The sequence below is a fragment of the Brassica oleracea genome, chromosome C4, assembly GCF_000695525.1.
Source record: "Brassica oleracea var. oleracea cultivar TO1000 chromosome C4, BOL, whole genome shotgun sequence".
NCBI lineage: Eukaryota > Viridiplantae > Streptophyta > Magnoliopsida > Brassicales > Brassicaceae > Brassica > Brassica oleracea.
In genome coordinates, this window is record NC_027751.1 from 1324053 (window position 1) to 1342281 (window position 18229).

The window sequence follows — 18229 nt, forward strand, 5'->3', positions numbered from 1 at the left end:
ATCACATCACATGACTAGGGATATCTCTCTTCTCCATGATGTCACTGATATTTCATCAGCTTCGGTCACGTTTCCGAATGGACATCGATCGAGAGCAACAAAGCAGGGCACTCTGCGTCTAACCAAAGATTATTCTCTATACGATGTGTTGTTTGTGCCTGATTTTCACTGCACACTTCTCTCGGTGTCTAAGTTACTAAAACAGACCGGTTGTATTGCAATATTTACTGATACATTGTATGTTTTACAGGACCGTTTTTCGAGGACTCTGATTGGAGCGGGTGAAGAACGTGAGGGGGTCTACTACTTTACGGAGGTGAAAGTTGCACGAGCTCATGGAGCAAAAATGATTCAGTCTTCTGTTTTGTGGCATCGTCGACTTGATCATCCGGCTTCTAAAGTTTTGTCTACATTACCGGTATTTACAAACATAAAGTTAGATTCCAGTGTTTTTAATCATTGCGATATTTGTTTTCGCGCTAAGCAAATGCGCAAGGTTTTTCCTGAAAGTATTAATAAAGCTGAGGCCCCTTTTTCTCTTCTACATTGTGATGTTTGGGGTCCATATCGCACTCCTGCTTCGTGTGGTTCTGTCTATTTTCTCACAATTGTTGATGATTTTTCCCGGGCTGTATGGACATATCTGATGCTTGAAAAATCAGAGGTGTCGAAACTTTTACAAAACTTTTGTGCAATGAGTGAACGATAGTTTGGTCTTCCTGTTCGAACAGTGAGGACTGCTAATGGGACATAATACATGGTTCTAAAACCTTTCTTTCAGGGAAATGCATCATTCATCATACTTCTTGTGTGGATACACCACAGCAGAATGGTCGAGTGGAACGGAAACACCGGCATATACTCAATGTCGCCAGAGTATGTTTGTTTCAGGCACGACTACCAATCACGTTTTGGGGTGAGAGCATCTTTACAGCCGCACACATCATTAACAGAACGCCACTGCAGTCCTTGGAGGCAAAACACCTTATGAGATTCTTTATGGGAAGCCGCCAGTGTATGATCTTCTTCGCGTGTTTGGCTGCTTGGCTTATGCTCATAGAAGGAGCCGTGATAAGGATAAGTTTGGCCCTAGGAGTCGAAGATGCTTATTTGTTGGATACCCGTTTGGATAGAAGGCATGGCACCTTTATGATACTGAGACTAATGAGTTTTTCATCAGTCGGGACGTTGAATTTTTTGAAAATCAGTTTCCAGGAATACAGAGTGACGTCTATGTTTCCCCACCTCAGAACCTTACGGACGCAGCATTTGATGACTGGCTCCTCCCGGTTACCGAATTCAGGGGAGCACTCTTCCCTCTCCGGCTTCTAGTACTGACACGCATGTGCCTTTGACGCCGGCACCTTCTCCATCTGATACTACTCCTATTCCTACTCCTACTTCTATATCTCCAGCCAACACCAATGATCATGACGTTGCTCCGTCTGCTCCCCCTGTTGTCCCTACACCTGCAGATATAACCTCTCCTACAACTTCAACTACTGGTACTACTTCTTCCCCGATCACTGATAATACTAATAAGGCTGCGGCTACATCTCCTACTGTTGACATAACTTCTACAACTACTCAGCTTCCTGTTGTGGCTGAATCAAGTACCTCCCCTACATCTCCTCGATCTCCAGGACTACTTGAGGTTCTTGGCCGTGGTCAAAGGACAAAGAAACCGTCAGTCCTGCTTAAGAACTTTCTCATACATTCTTCTACAGCTACTCACCCCCCTCACGCTTCAACTGCTTCTGATCCTAGTTCCTCGACATCGGTTTCAGGTAAAACACAGTATCCTATTGCTAATTATACTTCTGTGTCTATGTTTAATGCCTCCCATCAGGCGTTTCTTGCTACGATCACCACGGAGTCGGTTCCATCTACTTTTAAAGAAGCAGTTCGCGACCCTCGGTTTAATAAAGCTATGAAAACCGAGGTTACGGCGCTTGAGGAACAGCATACGTCATTCATGGACGTTGATAAGATCTTTCTCGCTCCGACGATTCTACATACCGGCCGAAAGAGACTGAGCCCGGACACGACTTCTTCTAACGCTAGAATGGTTGAATGTGTAGGGATGGAGTACCTGCCGGGGAAGCCTGTCGTAGACAATACCTAGAAATCGATCACCAGGGGGGACAGCGGGTAGGCGAAATGGAGGTTTGGGGTAAGAGCTGGTAAGCATGGTAACTGTATCGGCTAAGGGGCCGGCGCTCCGTGTTCTAACGTCGATGAAGACGTGTAGGTGCACTATTACGCGGTGGGGGGATGCAGCTGTGTTGAAGAGACTAAACTCCCTCCAGGGAAGAGAGCGATCAGCAGCAAGTGGATCTATTCTTATAAATATCGAGCTGATGGAACAATGGAATGACCTAAAGCTCGTCTGGTGGCATATGGCAGTCGACAGAAACATGGGAGTGACTACATAGAAACCTTTGCACCAGTTGCTAAGATGAATACAGTTCGGTTTCTACTTGCCCTTGCAGCTGCACAACGATGGGAGCTCCACCAGATGGATGTCCATAATGCTTTTCTACATGGAGATTTGGAGGAAGAAATCTATATGAAGCTGCCTCCGGGTTTTCAAACTGATGATCCTTCTAAAGTGTGCAAGCTACAAAAATCTTTATACGGTCTTAAACAGGCACCTAGATGTTGGTTTGCCAAGTTAAGCAAAGCTCTTTTGGACTTCGGCTTTGTTTAGAGCTACGAGGACTACTCTCTATTCTCGCTTATCCAGGATAATGTCTGCTTACATATTCTTGTCTACGTCGATGATTTCATTATTGCGGGCAATGACATCTCTGTTATTCAACGATTCAAGAATTATCTTGGCAAGTGCTTCAAAATGAAGGACCTAGGAACGCTAAAGTATTTTTTGGGTCTGGAAGTTACAAGAGGACCGCAGGGCATTTTTGTTTCACAGCGTAAATATGCCCTGGATATTATCTCTGAGTGTGGACTACTTGGCGCTAAACCGTCCCCGGTTCCAACAGAACTGAACCACAAGCTCGCCTTGGCTAAGGATCCTTTGTTACCTGAAGCTGGCAAATATAGGCGTTTGATTGGGCGTCTCATCTATCTTACATTCACTCGACCAGAGCTCAACTACATAGTTCAAATTCTCTCTTAGTTCATGCAGCAACCACGCCAGGAACACTGGCTTGTGGCCCTGCGAGTTGTTCGCTATCTAAAGGGCAGTCCTGGACAAGGGATCTTTCTCAAGTCGGATTGTGATATGACCTTGACCGCGTATTGTGACTCCGACTGGTCTGTGTGTCCACTAACAAGACGGTCGTTGAGTGCATATGTGGTCTTCTTAGGTGTCTCGTTGGTGTCATGGAAAACGAAGAAACAACGTACGGTATCACGTTCTTCTGCAGAGACGAAGTACCGATCGATGGCTGATGCTACTTGTGAGTTACAATGGATGAAACGTCTTCTTGCTCAGTTTGGCTTTGGTCATACGCGACCAATGCGTTTATTTTGTGATAGTCAGTCTGCGATTCATATTGCGAAGAATCCGGTATTTCATGAACGGACAAAGCATGTTGAGAATGACTGTCATAAGGTTTGCGATGCGGTTAAGGCGAAGATTCTTACTACTGAGCACATATCTACAAAAGAACAACCAGCCGATCTTCTTACCAAGTCATTGCCTACGCCAACATTTCAGTATCTTCTTTTCAAGTTGGGCATTTAAGACATTTCATTACCAACTTGAGGGGGAGTATTAGGATAAGGATAACTATACATTCCTACTATGGATATTATGTATATCTATGTTTATCTCCTATTATCTTAAGGCTTTACGGTTGTATATATACTTTACCTAGATCATCAATAATACACAAGCTATTGCATAATATTTCATTTTGTGTTATGTGATGAGAGCCTTGTGATATTCCATACAATGTTATGGTCCTTTGGATTTAAGAGTTGAAAGTTGAACCCAACAAAAACAGTCGGTTTTATAAATAAATTCCAGTTTATTTGTAAACTGAACCCTCCTGGAATCCAACAAACTTACCTGAAAATTGAAAAAGGAAATTGTAGGATATTCTACTACAAAATATAGAAAAATATTAAAATTAACATGATCGTTAAAATAAAAGACCAAATTAAATATGATCGCTAAAATACAAAAAGAAAACTAAACATGATCGTTTAAGGAAAAAGGAAATTAAACATGATCGTTAATATAAAAGGAAATTAGATAAGGAACTTGTTGAAACAAAAAAAAAGGAAATAGTGAAGAGACCCCTCTAAAATTTCCTTTTTTGGGCTACCGACTGAACTATATTCTTATAAATAAATAACGTAGCCAAGTCTCCACCATGCATGAACCATATCAAACAAACCTAAATAGCTAGAGAGTATCTGAGTATTATGGAGAAGATGAATAGAGATCACCAAAGTAAATCTAAGGTTGATGAATCTTCATCAAAGTCTAACTATGTTCTTGGTCGTGAAGAGGGATCTTCATCTTCCCACAGTCACGTGAACAATCTCCAGGAACAGCAGAGACTCATGATGCTTCGTTCCCAAGACATGCCTCGTCCTCCGCCTAACAATCTCGAGGAAGAGCAGAGACTCAGGATGCTTTACTATCATCGCATCATGCAACGCATGCCTCGTACCCAACGTACCGATCCAAACAGCAGCTCAAACACTGTGAAGGCTCCGGTTTATCCGCCTGGTTCACGGTTTCTTCCAACCAACTTGGGATGTGTAAGGGTTCATCTTAGGAACAAGGTAGACAAGAAGAAGAGCGGTTTCATAACAACTTTGGATCTGTACAAAGACGACCCGTGGCTTCTTGATCACGTGCAAAACGACCTGTTCCCTAGAGGCGAATGGTACTACTTTACTCCTAGGAACAAAAGAGGTGCCAGTTCATGTACCAGGACCGTTCGGGGAAGAGGAGGCGGCACGTGGAAAAGCACTAGTGTGAAAAAGCCGATCAAGGACAAAGACGAGAAGGTGCAAGGTTACAAGCAGAGTCTTGTCTATAACAAGACTAATGTGAATGGAAAGATAGAGCCAACTGGTTGGAACATGACAGAGTATTGCCTTTATGAGGAAAATCAAGACGATTTGGTCTTGTGTCGTATCAAAGGAAATTTAGAAAAGAAAGGGTTCGCTGAGGAGGTGAAGAACAACATCTTATCGAAACAAGTGCAAGATCATGAAGAAGAAGCTGGTGCTAATGGAGTTGAGATGAGGACGTTAGAGGAAGACCATGGTGACACCACTCAGCAACCACAACAACAAGAGCAAGAAGCACAGGTTGTATATATTCCTCCTCATCATGAAGGTCAAGGTTTAGGAGTGGAGCAAGAAGATCATGGTGACGCCACTCAGCAGCAGCAACAAGAGCAAGATGCACCACCGGTTCTAGTTCCTCCTCCTCTTCATGAAAGTCATGAACTAGGGTTTGAGACGATGATCACGATGCGACAGGATGATCATGGTGACGCCACTCAGAAGCAGCAACAAGAGCAAGATTCACCACAGGTTTTAGCTCCTCCTTCATGGTTTTGGACGCCGAACAACGACAAAAACTTCATGCCGGTGTTGGACGAAAACCAACAATATCAGTTTGATGATTTAGATTTATGTTTTGAAAGTATTAAAAATGATGCCAATGAAGCACATTTACAACAACCGGTTTCTCACGCTCAAGATGCAGTAGGAGGATCTTCAGACTAATCTCATGTTTACTTCAGTTTGAGTTTCTTTCTTAGTTTGTCGAATGAGTTTACTTTATATATTTGCTTTGCATGAAAATGATTTGTACCGATCTCTCTTAGTTTGATTGACTTTCGTATCTTTGAATTATATTACTCTCTTTTTTTTTCTGGGCAAAATATTACTCTCCTTATTTACCTTGTAGTCCTTCATTCAATTCAATACAAGTTGTTACTCATGTGTATGCTTCATTTTTGATCTGGCAAAATAATGCAACCTGAATGCTGTTTTCCTGGTGGAATGAATATCAATATAGTTTGAAGTAAGAGTAGTTACTTTGACTTGCACAAAGGATAATTTGGAGATGTGGGTTTGATTATCTCAAGATTCCTGTTATTAATTACCCTTTTAAACTATACTAGTTGTTTCAAAAATATATAAGACTTTATGGCTCATTCAAGAAGTAGGGTTATTGTAAAGAAAATAAGTTATATAACAAGTAGTGTATTCAGTTTTTCCTACTGTATTTGTAGCTTTCTATAATGTATAGTGGACATTTTTGCTGTATTATTGAGTTTAAAGATAATAGTATAAATGGATCTGAACCTCCTTCCTTTGCTCCTATAGACCTCTCGTACTATTAGACCATCAACTGTGCGTTCATCTCTCGATGCCTAGAGAATTTGTATCTGATGAACTAAATATGCCTATGATAAGGCAAAATATATCACGAAGATGAGGTGAAGTTCATACATGATGTTACTATGGTAGGGAAAGAAGGTTATTCCTTGGTTTATAACAACAATGAAAAGGCTAAGGAAGGTTACTCGTGGATTTATAACGATGGATACAGACTATACAGTCAAAACATGTATATAGAATTGATGGAGTGAACCAAATCACAAAAATAAAGATATTAGAACAAAGTGCATCACATACATGACTTCTTGTTTTTGATATTTGCTGCCTGCTTAAGACTAATTGTATTAACGAGATTAACATTTCAGGTAGTTTTCCTTTTAGCCGTTTGTTTTGGTAGGACACATGTAAAGGCTATTAACTTGGTAATCTGTCAATTTTTTCAAGCTAATGTAGAAGTTAGACAATTTTGTAAAACTCTTAAAACAACTACAATGTTTGTTTTAGAAAAGAAAAACAATTTACTCACAATCATGAAAAAGCTATTTATACTCTCGTACTATTATGGACATATATATGTTTGAATAGCCTACGTACACTCACCATCACGTCTTACCGACATGCACTCAGCACTCATAAGGGTTTGAGTAATCAATAATTTGAAACTCTATTGTTAATATACAATTTTTTTTTTTATAATATACTTATATATATATATATATAGTTTTTCTTGCAAATAAAACAAATCATAATTAAAAGTAGCTGTAAATCTTGTACATCCGACCCGATCCTCTCAATAATAGTATTAGTTTCTGTCCATTTTTTTATAAAATATTATGTATTAAAATTAATTTTTGTTTTGTATTATCTATGAACACAAAGCTAAATTTCAGAAGATTTTCTAAAAAAAACAAGGACGTTTAAATTAGTATCACTTTATTAAAAAAAGTTATTAATAGTAGTATGTTTAGGCTACAATACGCATTTATACAAATAATAAATTTCAAAATCCATGTTAGATTAAGAGTATCCATACACCATACAACATTTTTTATAGTTATCAATTTTTAATAATTTTTAATAAATAATAAAATCATTTTTTAAAAAAATTTACTGCATAGGAAATATAAAATCTATCTTATATTTATATATTTTTAAAAATATCTATCTTAAATGGAGAAAATATATAATTGTATTCATGACTCATAAAGTCACACACACTCCAGGAATCTTCCAAAAATTTCATTGACTTTTTTATTTATTTAATTTTCCCAGCCATCGTTTCATTTTCATTTTAAGTTGGTTTTATCTTCTCCTTGTTTAGACGCCAAGCTGCCACATTTTCCGCCGGAGTTTCAGTGGGTTTTTTTCCTCCTCTTTACTATTTGATCTCATCTCTTAAAAAAAAATACTAAATCACCATTGTCTCAATTAATTACACCACCAAACATTTTCGTTGAAATTCTCTTCTCAATTTCATTTTTTTCTATTTTTTTTTATTTGAAGGTGAAACACAAATGCCAATTAAATCAAAAATCCTAAAACCCTAAATCTGTTTACAATCTATTGTTCATATAAAGTTTTGATTTTTTTTTTCTGGATGTCTATTGTTTTGCAGGATGAGTTAAAAAGCCAACACGGGTTTTGTTCAAAGGAAGGATCTTGACACATGTACTAAAAGCACAGGTACCTTTTCGTTACTTACAACTCAAAAAGAAAGAAAAAAAAAAACTATTTTCTGCATCTACGAGGTTGATAAAGGTTTGTTCTTTGAGATTCCTGAAACTAGTTTAAGCTTTGTTGCAATCATTGTAGTGCTATGGAAGCTGGCTAAAAGCAGAATCTTTTATGTGAGTTTGGCTTTGACGAAGCTAAGAAAGTAGGGATGCCTAACAATCGCATTTACATATCATTGTTTCTTGCTCTGTTTTGAGTTTCTTGACGTGCTTAGAATGTTAATTAGTCACTGGTTTGGCTTAAATTGTTATGTAGCATTCATTGGTGGAACTTAGAAATCTAATTCAAGATTTTGTTTTTTTTTAGCACTAAGCAGTAAATTGATCTCTTTTACCTCTTTTCTCTTCTTTCTCTGATCTGTGGTGATTCAGTTGCAGTAAATTCAAGTTCTTTGTGTTTCAAATGGCTGATCTTCAAGAGAGGATGTCACTCTCCTCATCTTCATCCTCCTCCTCCTCATCATCATCGTCTTCTCTGTCACTATCAACAATGCCAATAGATGGAGAGCTCTGGATGGTTGCCGAGGAAAGGGCTCAGGAGATACTTAACGCCATCCAACCTGTCTTTGTTTCAGACAAAAGCAGGAACGAGATCATCGATTATGTCCAGACCCTTGTTAAAGATCGTCTTGGAATTGAGGTTAGACTTGCTTGGCTTTCTCTTTTGTTCATTGAGAAAAAAAACTATACAAATATTTATACTGATTAGTTGATACTTTGTTTGATGATATCATCTTGTTTGTGATGTTGCACACAAAGTTGTATTAGTTCATTACTACTAGCGTTAAAAAAAATATGCTAAAGTTTTATTGCTGTGTGACTAGATTTGGAGCTAGGACTTTTATCTTGTCCCTAAACTCTATGTACCATTGCAGGTCTTCTTGTTTGGCTCGGTGCCACTAAAAACATATCTACCAGATGGAGATATTGATCTGACAGTCCTAACTCCTCAAGATAAAGAGGAGGACTTGGCTAACGCATTGTGCAATATGCTTAGAGCCGAAGACAAAGAATCTGATTTCCATGTGACTGACGTTCAATACATCCCAGCACAGGTTTTTTGTTTGATCCCTTTTGTGTCTTTTTGATTTATTTGTAATAAAAAAAAAACTCATTTTCATGGTTATGCTGATGATGGTAGGTTAAGGTCATAAAATGCAGTATCAGGAACATTGCTGTAGACATCTCCTTCAATCAAATGGCTGGACTCTGCGCTTTATGTTTCTTAGAGCAGGTAGACATTTATAAATAGTTCTTCCATCATTCGTCTTTGATTTGGTTGCTCTGTTAGGTTGACCAGATTTTTGGGAAGGACCATCTGTTCAAGCGTAGCATCATCTTGATCAAAGCTTGGTGCTACTATGAGAGCCGCATCCTCGGCGCCAACACTGGATTGATTTCGACTTATGCATTGGCAGTACTAGTCTTGCATATCATCAACATCTCTTATTCATCACTCTCTGGCCCTTTAGCTGTGAGTGTGTGTATAATAATAACTCTTAAGCTTATATTCCCATTGGTTCTGAGATTTTAAACATATGGTATCAGGTGCTGTTTAAGTTCTTGGATTACTATGCATCATTTGATTGGGACAGCTACTGTGTAACTGTCAACGGTCCAGTCCCCATATCTTCTCTGCCTGATATGCCTAGTAATGACGCTGAAGTTGTCCTGAACGAGAAGTTCTTCAGAGAGTGCATTGAGTTGTATTCGGTTCCAACTAAAGCTGTTGAAGCAAATGGTCATTACTTTCCTGTGAAGCATTTCAACATAGTGGATCCTTTGAAGCACACTAACAACCTCGGCCGTAGTGTGACAAAAGGTAACTTCCCAATTGTAATGCATCAAGAGTCCAAAACATTAAGCTAATGATTTTTAATTTGCTAGGCAATTTGCAACGTATAAGACATGCTTTTACTCTGGGAGCTAGGAAGCTCAAAGATGTGCTCTCAGTGCCTGGAGAAGCCATGGGATGGAAACTGGAGAAGTTCTTTTGTAGCTCGTTGGAGAGGAACGGCAAGGGACAGAGACAAGACGTGGAGGAGCCTGTCGTGGCGTTTGGCACTGGGAGAGCAGAAGCGTCTGAGCTCAGAGGAGACTTTGAAGGATACTTCAAGAGTCTTGTTTATGGGAAAGGGTTTCACGGAGAGACTCAGCATAAGTGGATCCCTCAGGGCCAGGGGCAAGACCACACAAGTTCTTGGGACATTGTCCGTTGGTTTGTGGCCGGACAAAAGAATGATTTCCATCGGAGGAATATGAATGGTTCATCAAACTCGTTGCAGAACATGAGGAGATCAAGAGGGACAGGCACTTACATTCCTGAAATGGTACAGTTCATTCACCATTTTTTTTTTTCTCCTTGAGTCTTTTGTATGATCCATCAGGTTTTGTTTTTGCAGAGTCAGCAATCTTATACAGAGAGGTTCAGTGGCAAACCGAGCACGGTGAACCCATTGCCTTCAGCATCTCAGTCTCAACTTGTCAAACAGAATATTTGAATTGGTTTCTTAGGTTTTGTCTCTTTATGTTTACCAACAGAAAACAATGACAAGAGTTTATTTTATTTTTTTTGTTATGGTGCTAAATGTGAAGTTCCAGAGGTTAAAAGCATATGCTTCTTTTTATTAGGATCATTTAGAGATCTCTTGACAGTAGAAAAAATAATGTTATACTTTAGTAACTACAATGAATCTAGCTCTTTATTGAGTTAACAACAACAACCAAAAAAAACCAAAATTTGATAAAATAATCTAAACTGTAAGATTATTATTACATCACCATGACGCTAACTTATTATAGGTCTTTATGTTTGATCTGATAGAGAAGTTGTTATCACATGCTAGTCCAGAGTTGAGGGGTCCACCGTATGACTCTTTCTTATCCATTTTCCTTTAAATTGATATGTCCTATGTGTGAAGACGATATACTTTCAAAGCATTACGTCATCCTCTGGCCAGCAGTATCTACAACTTATTGTAATTCTCTATGCAAGATGAGCCGATGATTCGTATAGTTACATGAATAGTTTGGAAGATACGATGTTAATCAGGTTGAGTAATAAGTTTGATTATATAAGAGATCTTAGCAAGTTATGTGTAAATAGTGTAGTTTTATTATGTAGTTGGTGACACATAAGTAGGTAATCTTATTAAATTAAATTTAAGTTAATATTTCTTTCGCATTAAGCTCATCACTAACTTGAACGGATGCCAATGATACATACGTGTCTGTTCTCTACAATTAGCAACAAACTACAACTTTTTTGTAAACATGTAGTGCATTTCTAAGTTTTTAAGCGAGACATGATTATTATAAGTTAAGCAAACGCAATTATATACTTCTCCTGTGCTGGAATATTATGTCGTTAGATATTATAGGTACCTTTGATTACATACTAACCTAACTCCTAATTTATAGCCCCATGCTTTATTCGAGCTACCACTTCAGTCTGCATTGACCAATCATGGCAAGTGTCTCCGATGTTGGTATATGATAGCCGACGATATATATTAATATATATTTTTAATTGTTGGTGCATATCAGTTCCTGTACTTCTCTTATAAACTCTTCAAGTAAATACTAACTAGTCTTCAATGACTAATTAGTATTACAAAAAAAAACTACGCGTCTCTAGTGGGATGGTCAAGACGTTCCGTGGATCTCTAAAAGAATCCGAGTTCGAATCCGTACCACACCAGATTTTTACGTGTGTGGCCACTGGAACTTTCACATTCTCTCTCTGGTTTACCATTTTTTTAATTACAAAAAAAACAGATAAACTGTAGTCATCGCATCCTAGTTTTTTTTTGACAAAAAAATTATGCATCCTAGTTGAAAAGTTTATTAATTGTGTTTGATTTAAATAAATAAGTTATTAATACATGACTCACCGTCTACATATTGTCTTAATCAATTTTCCAACAAATATACGACTTGTCATAGAACAAAGCATGCAATGATGGATCATTACGATAAAAAGAAGATAACATTAAGAAAAGAGAAAAAAGAAGTAAATAGTAGACATGTTATAAATTCATCATGACCATTGTTTGCCAATTTCAACAAAGTTGGCCCTCCAGATTGAATAATTCAATATTTCTTTTCTTATATAGTTATTTATAACACACAATCTCTTCTTGGACCCTAAAGTCATCAAGAAGAAAGAAAATCCGTATATACAAAATTTCTTATTTCACCATTTGATTATGTTCTTGAAGGTTTCTTCGCGAAATGGATGAAAGGAAAATTAAGCTTAACTTTTTGTTACTCTCGTTCATACTCATCTCCATAGCTCCTTCGATTCACGGGTTCAAAATGAGAGGCATTACTAGATCCGAGCCGGAAGCATTTCACGGCGGAAAGTACTTCCCGGCAATGAAGAGCAGGAAGTTGATGGCTACGAAACTGGAAGTTGATTATTCAGGTGATTATGATGATGGAGCCTCTTCAGCATCACCATCACCACCAGTGCCTGATTATGATGATGATATCTATAAAAGGCAAGGTGATGTCCCAAGCCCCGGTATTGGCCACTGATGATACGTTTTCATGTGTATTCTCTACACATATACTATATTTCAGCATTTTGCATTATATATTTATACATACATGTTTGTTTTCTTGTTCATATATGTTTTTTGTCCTGAAAGGTCGTGTCTCCACATGATCATTTTTGTTGCTTTTTCTTCATTTTTGAAATCTATACATTTTAATTATGTCTTATTTTATATAAATAGTGACCTCTATATTGAATTGTCTCGTTTTCCCGTGTTGATGGGAGCATTCTTGTATGTATGTTTCATACTCACTATTTCATTAGATAAACCTGTATTTTTCTTTTGTTAAAAAAACTGTATTAGAGACAAAGTATCCTAAATCGGTAGTTGGAAGTGATATTAAACAATGTATAAAAATAACATGTTTCTACTTTGTTCGTGAGATTGATTTAATTGATATAATAACAATATAATCACTGATCTCGAAGACACAATCGATTTTTGTTCCTGGACGCTTGATATCGGATAATATACTTATAGCTCAGGAGATGTTCCATGGCCTGCGAACTAACAAATCGTGTCTGGACAAATTTTTGGCAATAAAAAAGGACATGAACAAAGTTTATGACAGAGTTGAATGGGTCTTCATCCAAGAACTACTAACCAAAATGGGTTTTGATTATCATTGGATCCAATTAATGATGGAATGTATTTCCTCGGTTCAGTATAGGGTTTTATTAAATTGTCAACCAAAGGGGCATATAATACCATAGAGGGGACTACGACAGGGGGATCCTCTATCTTCTTATTTGTTTATTATGTGTACGGAAGTTTTGGTCGCGAATATTAAAAAGGCAGAAAGAAATAAGCAACTAACGGGGATAAAGGTTGCTAGGGCTTGCCCTCCAATATTTCATTTACTCTTTGCAGATGCTAGTCCTTTCTTTTGCAAAGCCCAAAAGGAGGAATGCCAGACAATTATTAGGATTCTCAAGGAATATGAAGGGGTTTCGGGACAACAAATAAATTTTGAAAAATCATTGGTTCAATTTGGACACGAGATTGAAGAAGCCACAAGACAAGAACTACGAGATACGTTAGGCATACAAAACCTAAGAAGAATGGGGTCATATTTGGGCATCCCGAAAAACCTGGGGGATCAAAGGTACAAGTGTTTGGATTCGTCCAGGATCATCTAAATAGCAGAGTAAATGGTTGGACTTTTAAGTTTTTCACCAAAGGGGGTAAGGAAGTGATTATAAAGTATGTGGTTACAGTTCTGCCAAATCATGTGATGTCATGTTTTCGAATTCCGAAAACGGTAATGAAGAAGTTAACTAGCGTTGTGGCACAATTCTGGTGGAGTCCAAGGGGTAATACGAGAGGTATGCATTAGAAATCGTGGGACAAAATATGTAGTACTAAGGATGATGGAGGGTTGGGATTCAAGGATCTCACAGATTTTAATACAGTTATGCTTGGGAAACAATTTTGGAGATTAATGGATAAACCGAATACTTTATTTTCTCGGGTTTTTAAAGGGAGGTATTTCAGGAATACATCACCCCTGGAACTCATTAGATCGTACTCGTCATCTTATGGCTGGCGCAGTATTGTCTCTGCTAGATCTCTGGTTAGCAAAGGACTAATCAAAAGGGTGGGAACAGAATCATCTATCTCAGTATGGAATGACCCTTGGCTTCCATCCACTCGCCCTAGACCAACAAATAAAAATCAACACAATCTTTACCCGGAACTGATCAAAAAGGTGGGAACAGGATCATCCAAGACAGTGGATGCTCTTATTGATGGAACATCGCGATCATGGAATTTACAGGTTATTAGGAATCTGGTGGATCCACAAGATGTGAAAATTATTGAAAGTATTCCTTTAAGTAGATTTCATACAGAAGATCAGAATGGTTGGCATTTCACAAACAATAGAAAATACACAGTTAAATCTGGATATGAAGTGGAGCGAGTGTATCCGGACAGAGAAAGTACGCCACCCCTGTATGGTCCTTCGGTAACCCCGTTAAAGGCGTTTTGTTGGAAAGTACGCTGCCCACCTAAGATGAACCATTTTTTATGGCAACTATTGACAGGATGTATAGCAGTTAAAAAGAATTTGAGGTCAAGAGGAATGCAAGGAGATACAATTTGTGACCGATGCGGAGCTCCCGAGGAGTCAATTAATCATGTGTTTTTTGAATGTCCACCGGCGATCCAAGTCTGGGCACTTTCTCGGATCCCAATGAATCCGGAAATATTTCCTACTCAATCATTATTTACCAATATGGATCATCTATTTTGGAGAGTTTCCCCCGAAATGGAGGATCATCATTTTGCATGGATTCTCTGGTATATATGGAAGGGTAGAAACAACAAAGTTTTTAGAAATTTAGATATGGATCCGAGAGATACTCTCAAATTGGCAGAAACAGAATCGTTACTTTGGACGGAAGCGCAAAATTCTCAGAATCAGGGAATGGACCACACTCAGTTACCTGTACCAGCGGCAATCCCGACCATACCAGGTAGATGGTGTTTTACGGATGGATCCTGGAAAAATCAGGATATATATTCAGGATAAGGATGATATAGTACTCTGGAAGGTTATGATGGACTAATGGGAGCAAGGAATACAAGAGCGAGTCAGTCGCCATTACATTCGGAGATAGAGGCTCTCATATGGGCAATGGAATGCATGAGGAACCTTAGACAGTTCCGGGTTACTTTTGCAACGGATTGTGCTTAATTGGTGAAGATGGTTTCAGAACTAGAGGAGTGGCCAGCATTTGCAAGCTATTTGGAAGACATAACATTTTTGAAGAGACGTTTCAACAGCTCAGAGATCATTCATATACCACGAACACAGAACTCAAGGGCAGATAGTCTCGCACGCAGTGAAAGGAAACAACCATCGTCTTGGATACAGAGCTACCAGTGTGGTTTGCAGAATCTATATGAGTCTGTTTATGTTGCTAAAAAAAATAATAATAATAACGGTATATTATCGTTTGAATGAATCCAAATTTACATCAAAACAATTGATGAACCAAACGGGTTTACACAGGTGTATATATATATATATTTTTTTTTTGCTAAAAAACACAGGTGTATATTATAGTTTCATGTTTTCAAAAATATTATTTGAGATTAATAAAAGGGGGCAAAAACACAAAAAAAATTCCGTCAGTTGTTAACAAAAAGAACACTGTGTCAGTTGTGCAGTCTTTGCTATTGAACAATATTCACCATATGACAAGTTGTATTTACAAATTAAAAATAAAAACGACAGTTATTCATGTTTTGGCTTAATTTTTTTTTTTTTGCTAAACAAGTTTTGGCTTCATGGCCTTTAACAAAGGATTACATATATTAACTCTCACATGGGGGCGGCTATTGTGTGAAATATGATATATATATATATATATAACTAATATAATATAAGATAATTCTTTCAAATAGCTATTTTTAAGTTTTTGTGACAAAAATAACACCAAGAAAGAAAATAACCAAAATAGTCTCTTTTCATTTTGAAAGTTTTAATATTTATTTTTTATTTTTTAAAATTTGAAACCCTATCTCTAAAACCCCACCCCTTAACTCTAAACTTTAAGTCTAGATTAGTTAATCGTAGAGTAAAAATATATTTTTACTATTTAATAAAACTTATTTTAATCATTTTTTTCATTGGAGTTTATTTTGTGACAAAAACTTAAAAAATGCTATCGTAATAAATTTCTCTATAAAATATATGCAATGTACAATGTTCCCTTAAAATAAGATATAATAACATTATGACATAGTCAAACAATTAAATCTAACATTTTGAACTTCTAAATCTTAATACTTAGAAATTTGATCCACTGTAAACGACTGTTGTATACGAGAATAAAGCGATCTATAAAATCCCGTGCACATGTTTTTCTTTTGGCTGACTTGCTGAAAATGTGCCAACCTGAAACGCACATCATTCCTAAAATTACGTTTGAAGCTTAAAATTATATAAAAACACATTTGGTGTTTTGCTTTGAAATATTAGCGTTGGTGTGAATTATGAATTGTCGTCATGCATCCAATATTCGCATGCAATATAATACCATGCATGCATTGAATCACCGATTGTTTGTGAATCGTCGTCATGTATCACATTTCTCTAATATCTATTTTATAGTAGTTTTATTAAATTAATTATTAAAAAAATTAGAAATGTCTATGTAAGATGAAAAAGAGTTTCTCGTACATTAACACAAATTTAAAATGTGGTTAGAAAATTTTAAGAAACACTAAAGAGTGTACACTTCAATATATATAACACTTACCGGAAAACTTAATTACGTAGGGGTTACCTTCAGATTTAGAGAAAAAAATTCAAAAATATAACAATCTTGTTTTATTGCATAGTTACATCCAACACTGACAAAGTATGATGGTCAAAGAGGTTTGGAATTCTTTTTGTCTCCGTTTTTCTAGAATAGAGATTTTATAGTGGTTTGTCCATTGATTTATACAATCTATGAAGTTTTATTAAATTAACTGTTAAAACATTATAGAAAATACTCATGTACCATGAAAGAGAACTTAAACTAAATTAATACAAATGTATTATATGGTTAGAAATTTTTAAACAACACTAAAGTGTATAAACTTCATTATATAGAACATTTACCAAAAACTCAATTTCGTAAGGGTTAACCTTCAGATTTTGAGAAAAATTCAAAAAATAAGACATGTATTTTTTATTGCAAAAGTGCATCTTGAACTGACATAAGATGTTGGTCAAAGGGGTTTGAAATCCTCGTTGTGACCTTTTTCTTTAGAAAATATATATTTTATACTGGTTAGTCCACTGATTTAACCAGTATATAAAGTTTTATTAAATTAATTGTTAAAAAATTTGAGCGATGTCTATGTACCATGAAAGATAGTTTAGCATACATTAATGTATAATGTGGTTGAGATTTTTAAACAACACTAAAGAGTGTAAACTTCAATATATAGAGCACTTATTGAAAAACTAAATTTCGTAGGGGTTAACCATCATATTTTGATAAAAAATAAAAATATGACAATCTAGCTTTATGGCATAGTTGCATCCTGAACTGACGTCGGATGATGGTCAAAGAGGTTTAGAATATTTTTTATGTCTGTATTTCTAGAGAATAGAGATGTCATAGTGGCTAGTCCACTCATTTGGGCAAATATATGAAGTTTTATTAAATCAATTGTTAAACAATTATAGAAAATACTCATGTACCATGAAAGCAAATCAAAATAAATTAATACAAATGTATAATATGGTTAGAAATTTTTAAACAACACTAAAGTGTGTAAACTTCGTAGATCATTTACCGAAAACTCAATTTCGTAAGGGTTAACTTTCAGATTTTGAGAAAATTGAAAAAATATGACATATATTTTTTATTGCATAAGTGCATCCTTAACTGACATAGGATGATGATCAAAGAGGTTTGAAATCCTCGTTGTGACCTTTTCTCTAGAGAATATATATTTTATAGTGCTAAGTCCACTGATTTAAGCAGTATAAAACATTTTATTAAATTAATTGTTAAAAAATTTAAGCGATGTCGGTGTACCATGAAAAATAGTTTAGCATACATTAATGTATAATGTGGTTGAGATTTTTAAACA

At 36.6% G+C, this 18229-nt stretch overlaps 2 protein-coding genes across 5 annotated transcripts; both read left to right on the forward strand.

The window, feature by feature from the left end:
* Positions 1-7604: 7604 nt before the first annotated feature.
* Positions 7605-10705, forward strand: LOC106336977. Of its 4 annotated transcripts, none has more exons than XM_013775979.1 (9): positions 7605-7694; positions 7955-8022; positions 8445-8712; positions 8948-9127; positions 9214-9306; positions 9364-9546; positions 9621-9894; positions 9960-10402; positions 10475-10705. In XM_013775979.1, the coding sequence occupies exons 3-9, from the start codon at positions 8476-8478 to the stop codon at positions 10571-10573; spliced, it is 1509 nt and encodes a 502-aa protein (XP_013631433.1). In that variant the 5' UTR covers positions 7605-7694; positions 7955-8022; positions 8445-8475; the 3' UTR covers positions 10574-10705. The 4 variants fall into 4 exon arrangements, with proteins under 4 accessions (XP_013631433.1, XP_013631435.1, XP_013631436.1 ...); XM_013775981.1 differs by having other exon boundaries at positions 8451-8712; XM_013775982.1 differs by lacking the exon at positions 7605-7694 and adding an exon at positions 7741-7842.
* Positions 10706-12155: 1450 nt separating this feature from the next.
* Positions 12156-12935, forward strand: LOC106340780. Its single transcript, XM_013779624.1, has one exon. The coding sequence runs from the start codon at positions 12306-12308 to the stop codon at positions 12609-12611; it is 306 nt and encodes a 101-aa protein (XP_013635078.1). The 5' UTR covers positions 12156-12305; the 3' UTR covers positions 12612-12935.
* Positions 12936-18229: the final 5294 nt, after the last annotated feature.

Coding starts and splice junctions, on each gene's coding strand:
- LOC106336977 (XM_013775979.1), top strand. CDS start 8,476: ATGGCTGATCTTCAAGAGAGGATGTCACTCTCCTCATCTTCATCCTCC. Junction 8,713..8,947: donor AAGATCGTCTTGGAATTGAG/GTTAGACTTGCT, acceptor GTACCATTGCAG/GTCTTCTTGTTTGGCTCGGT. Junction 9,307..9,363: donor CTTTATGTTTCTTAGAGCAG/GTAGACATTTAT, acceptor TTGCTCTGTTAG/GTTGACCAGATTTTTGGGAA.
- LOC106340780 (XM_013779624.1), top strand. CDS start 12,306: ATGGATGAAAGGAAAATTAAGCTTAACTTTTTGTTACTCTCGTTCATA.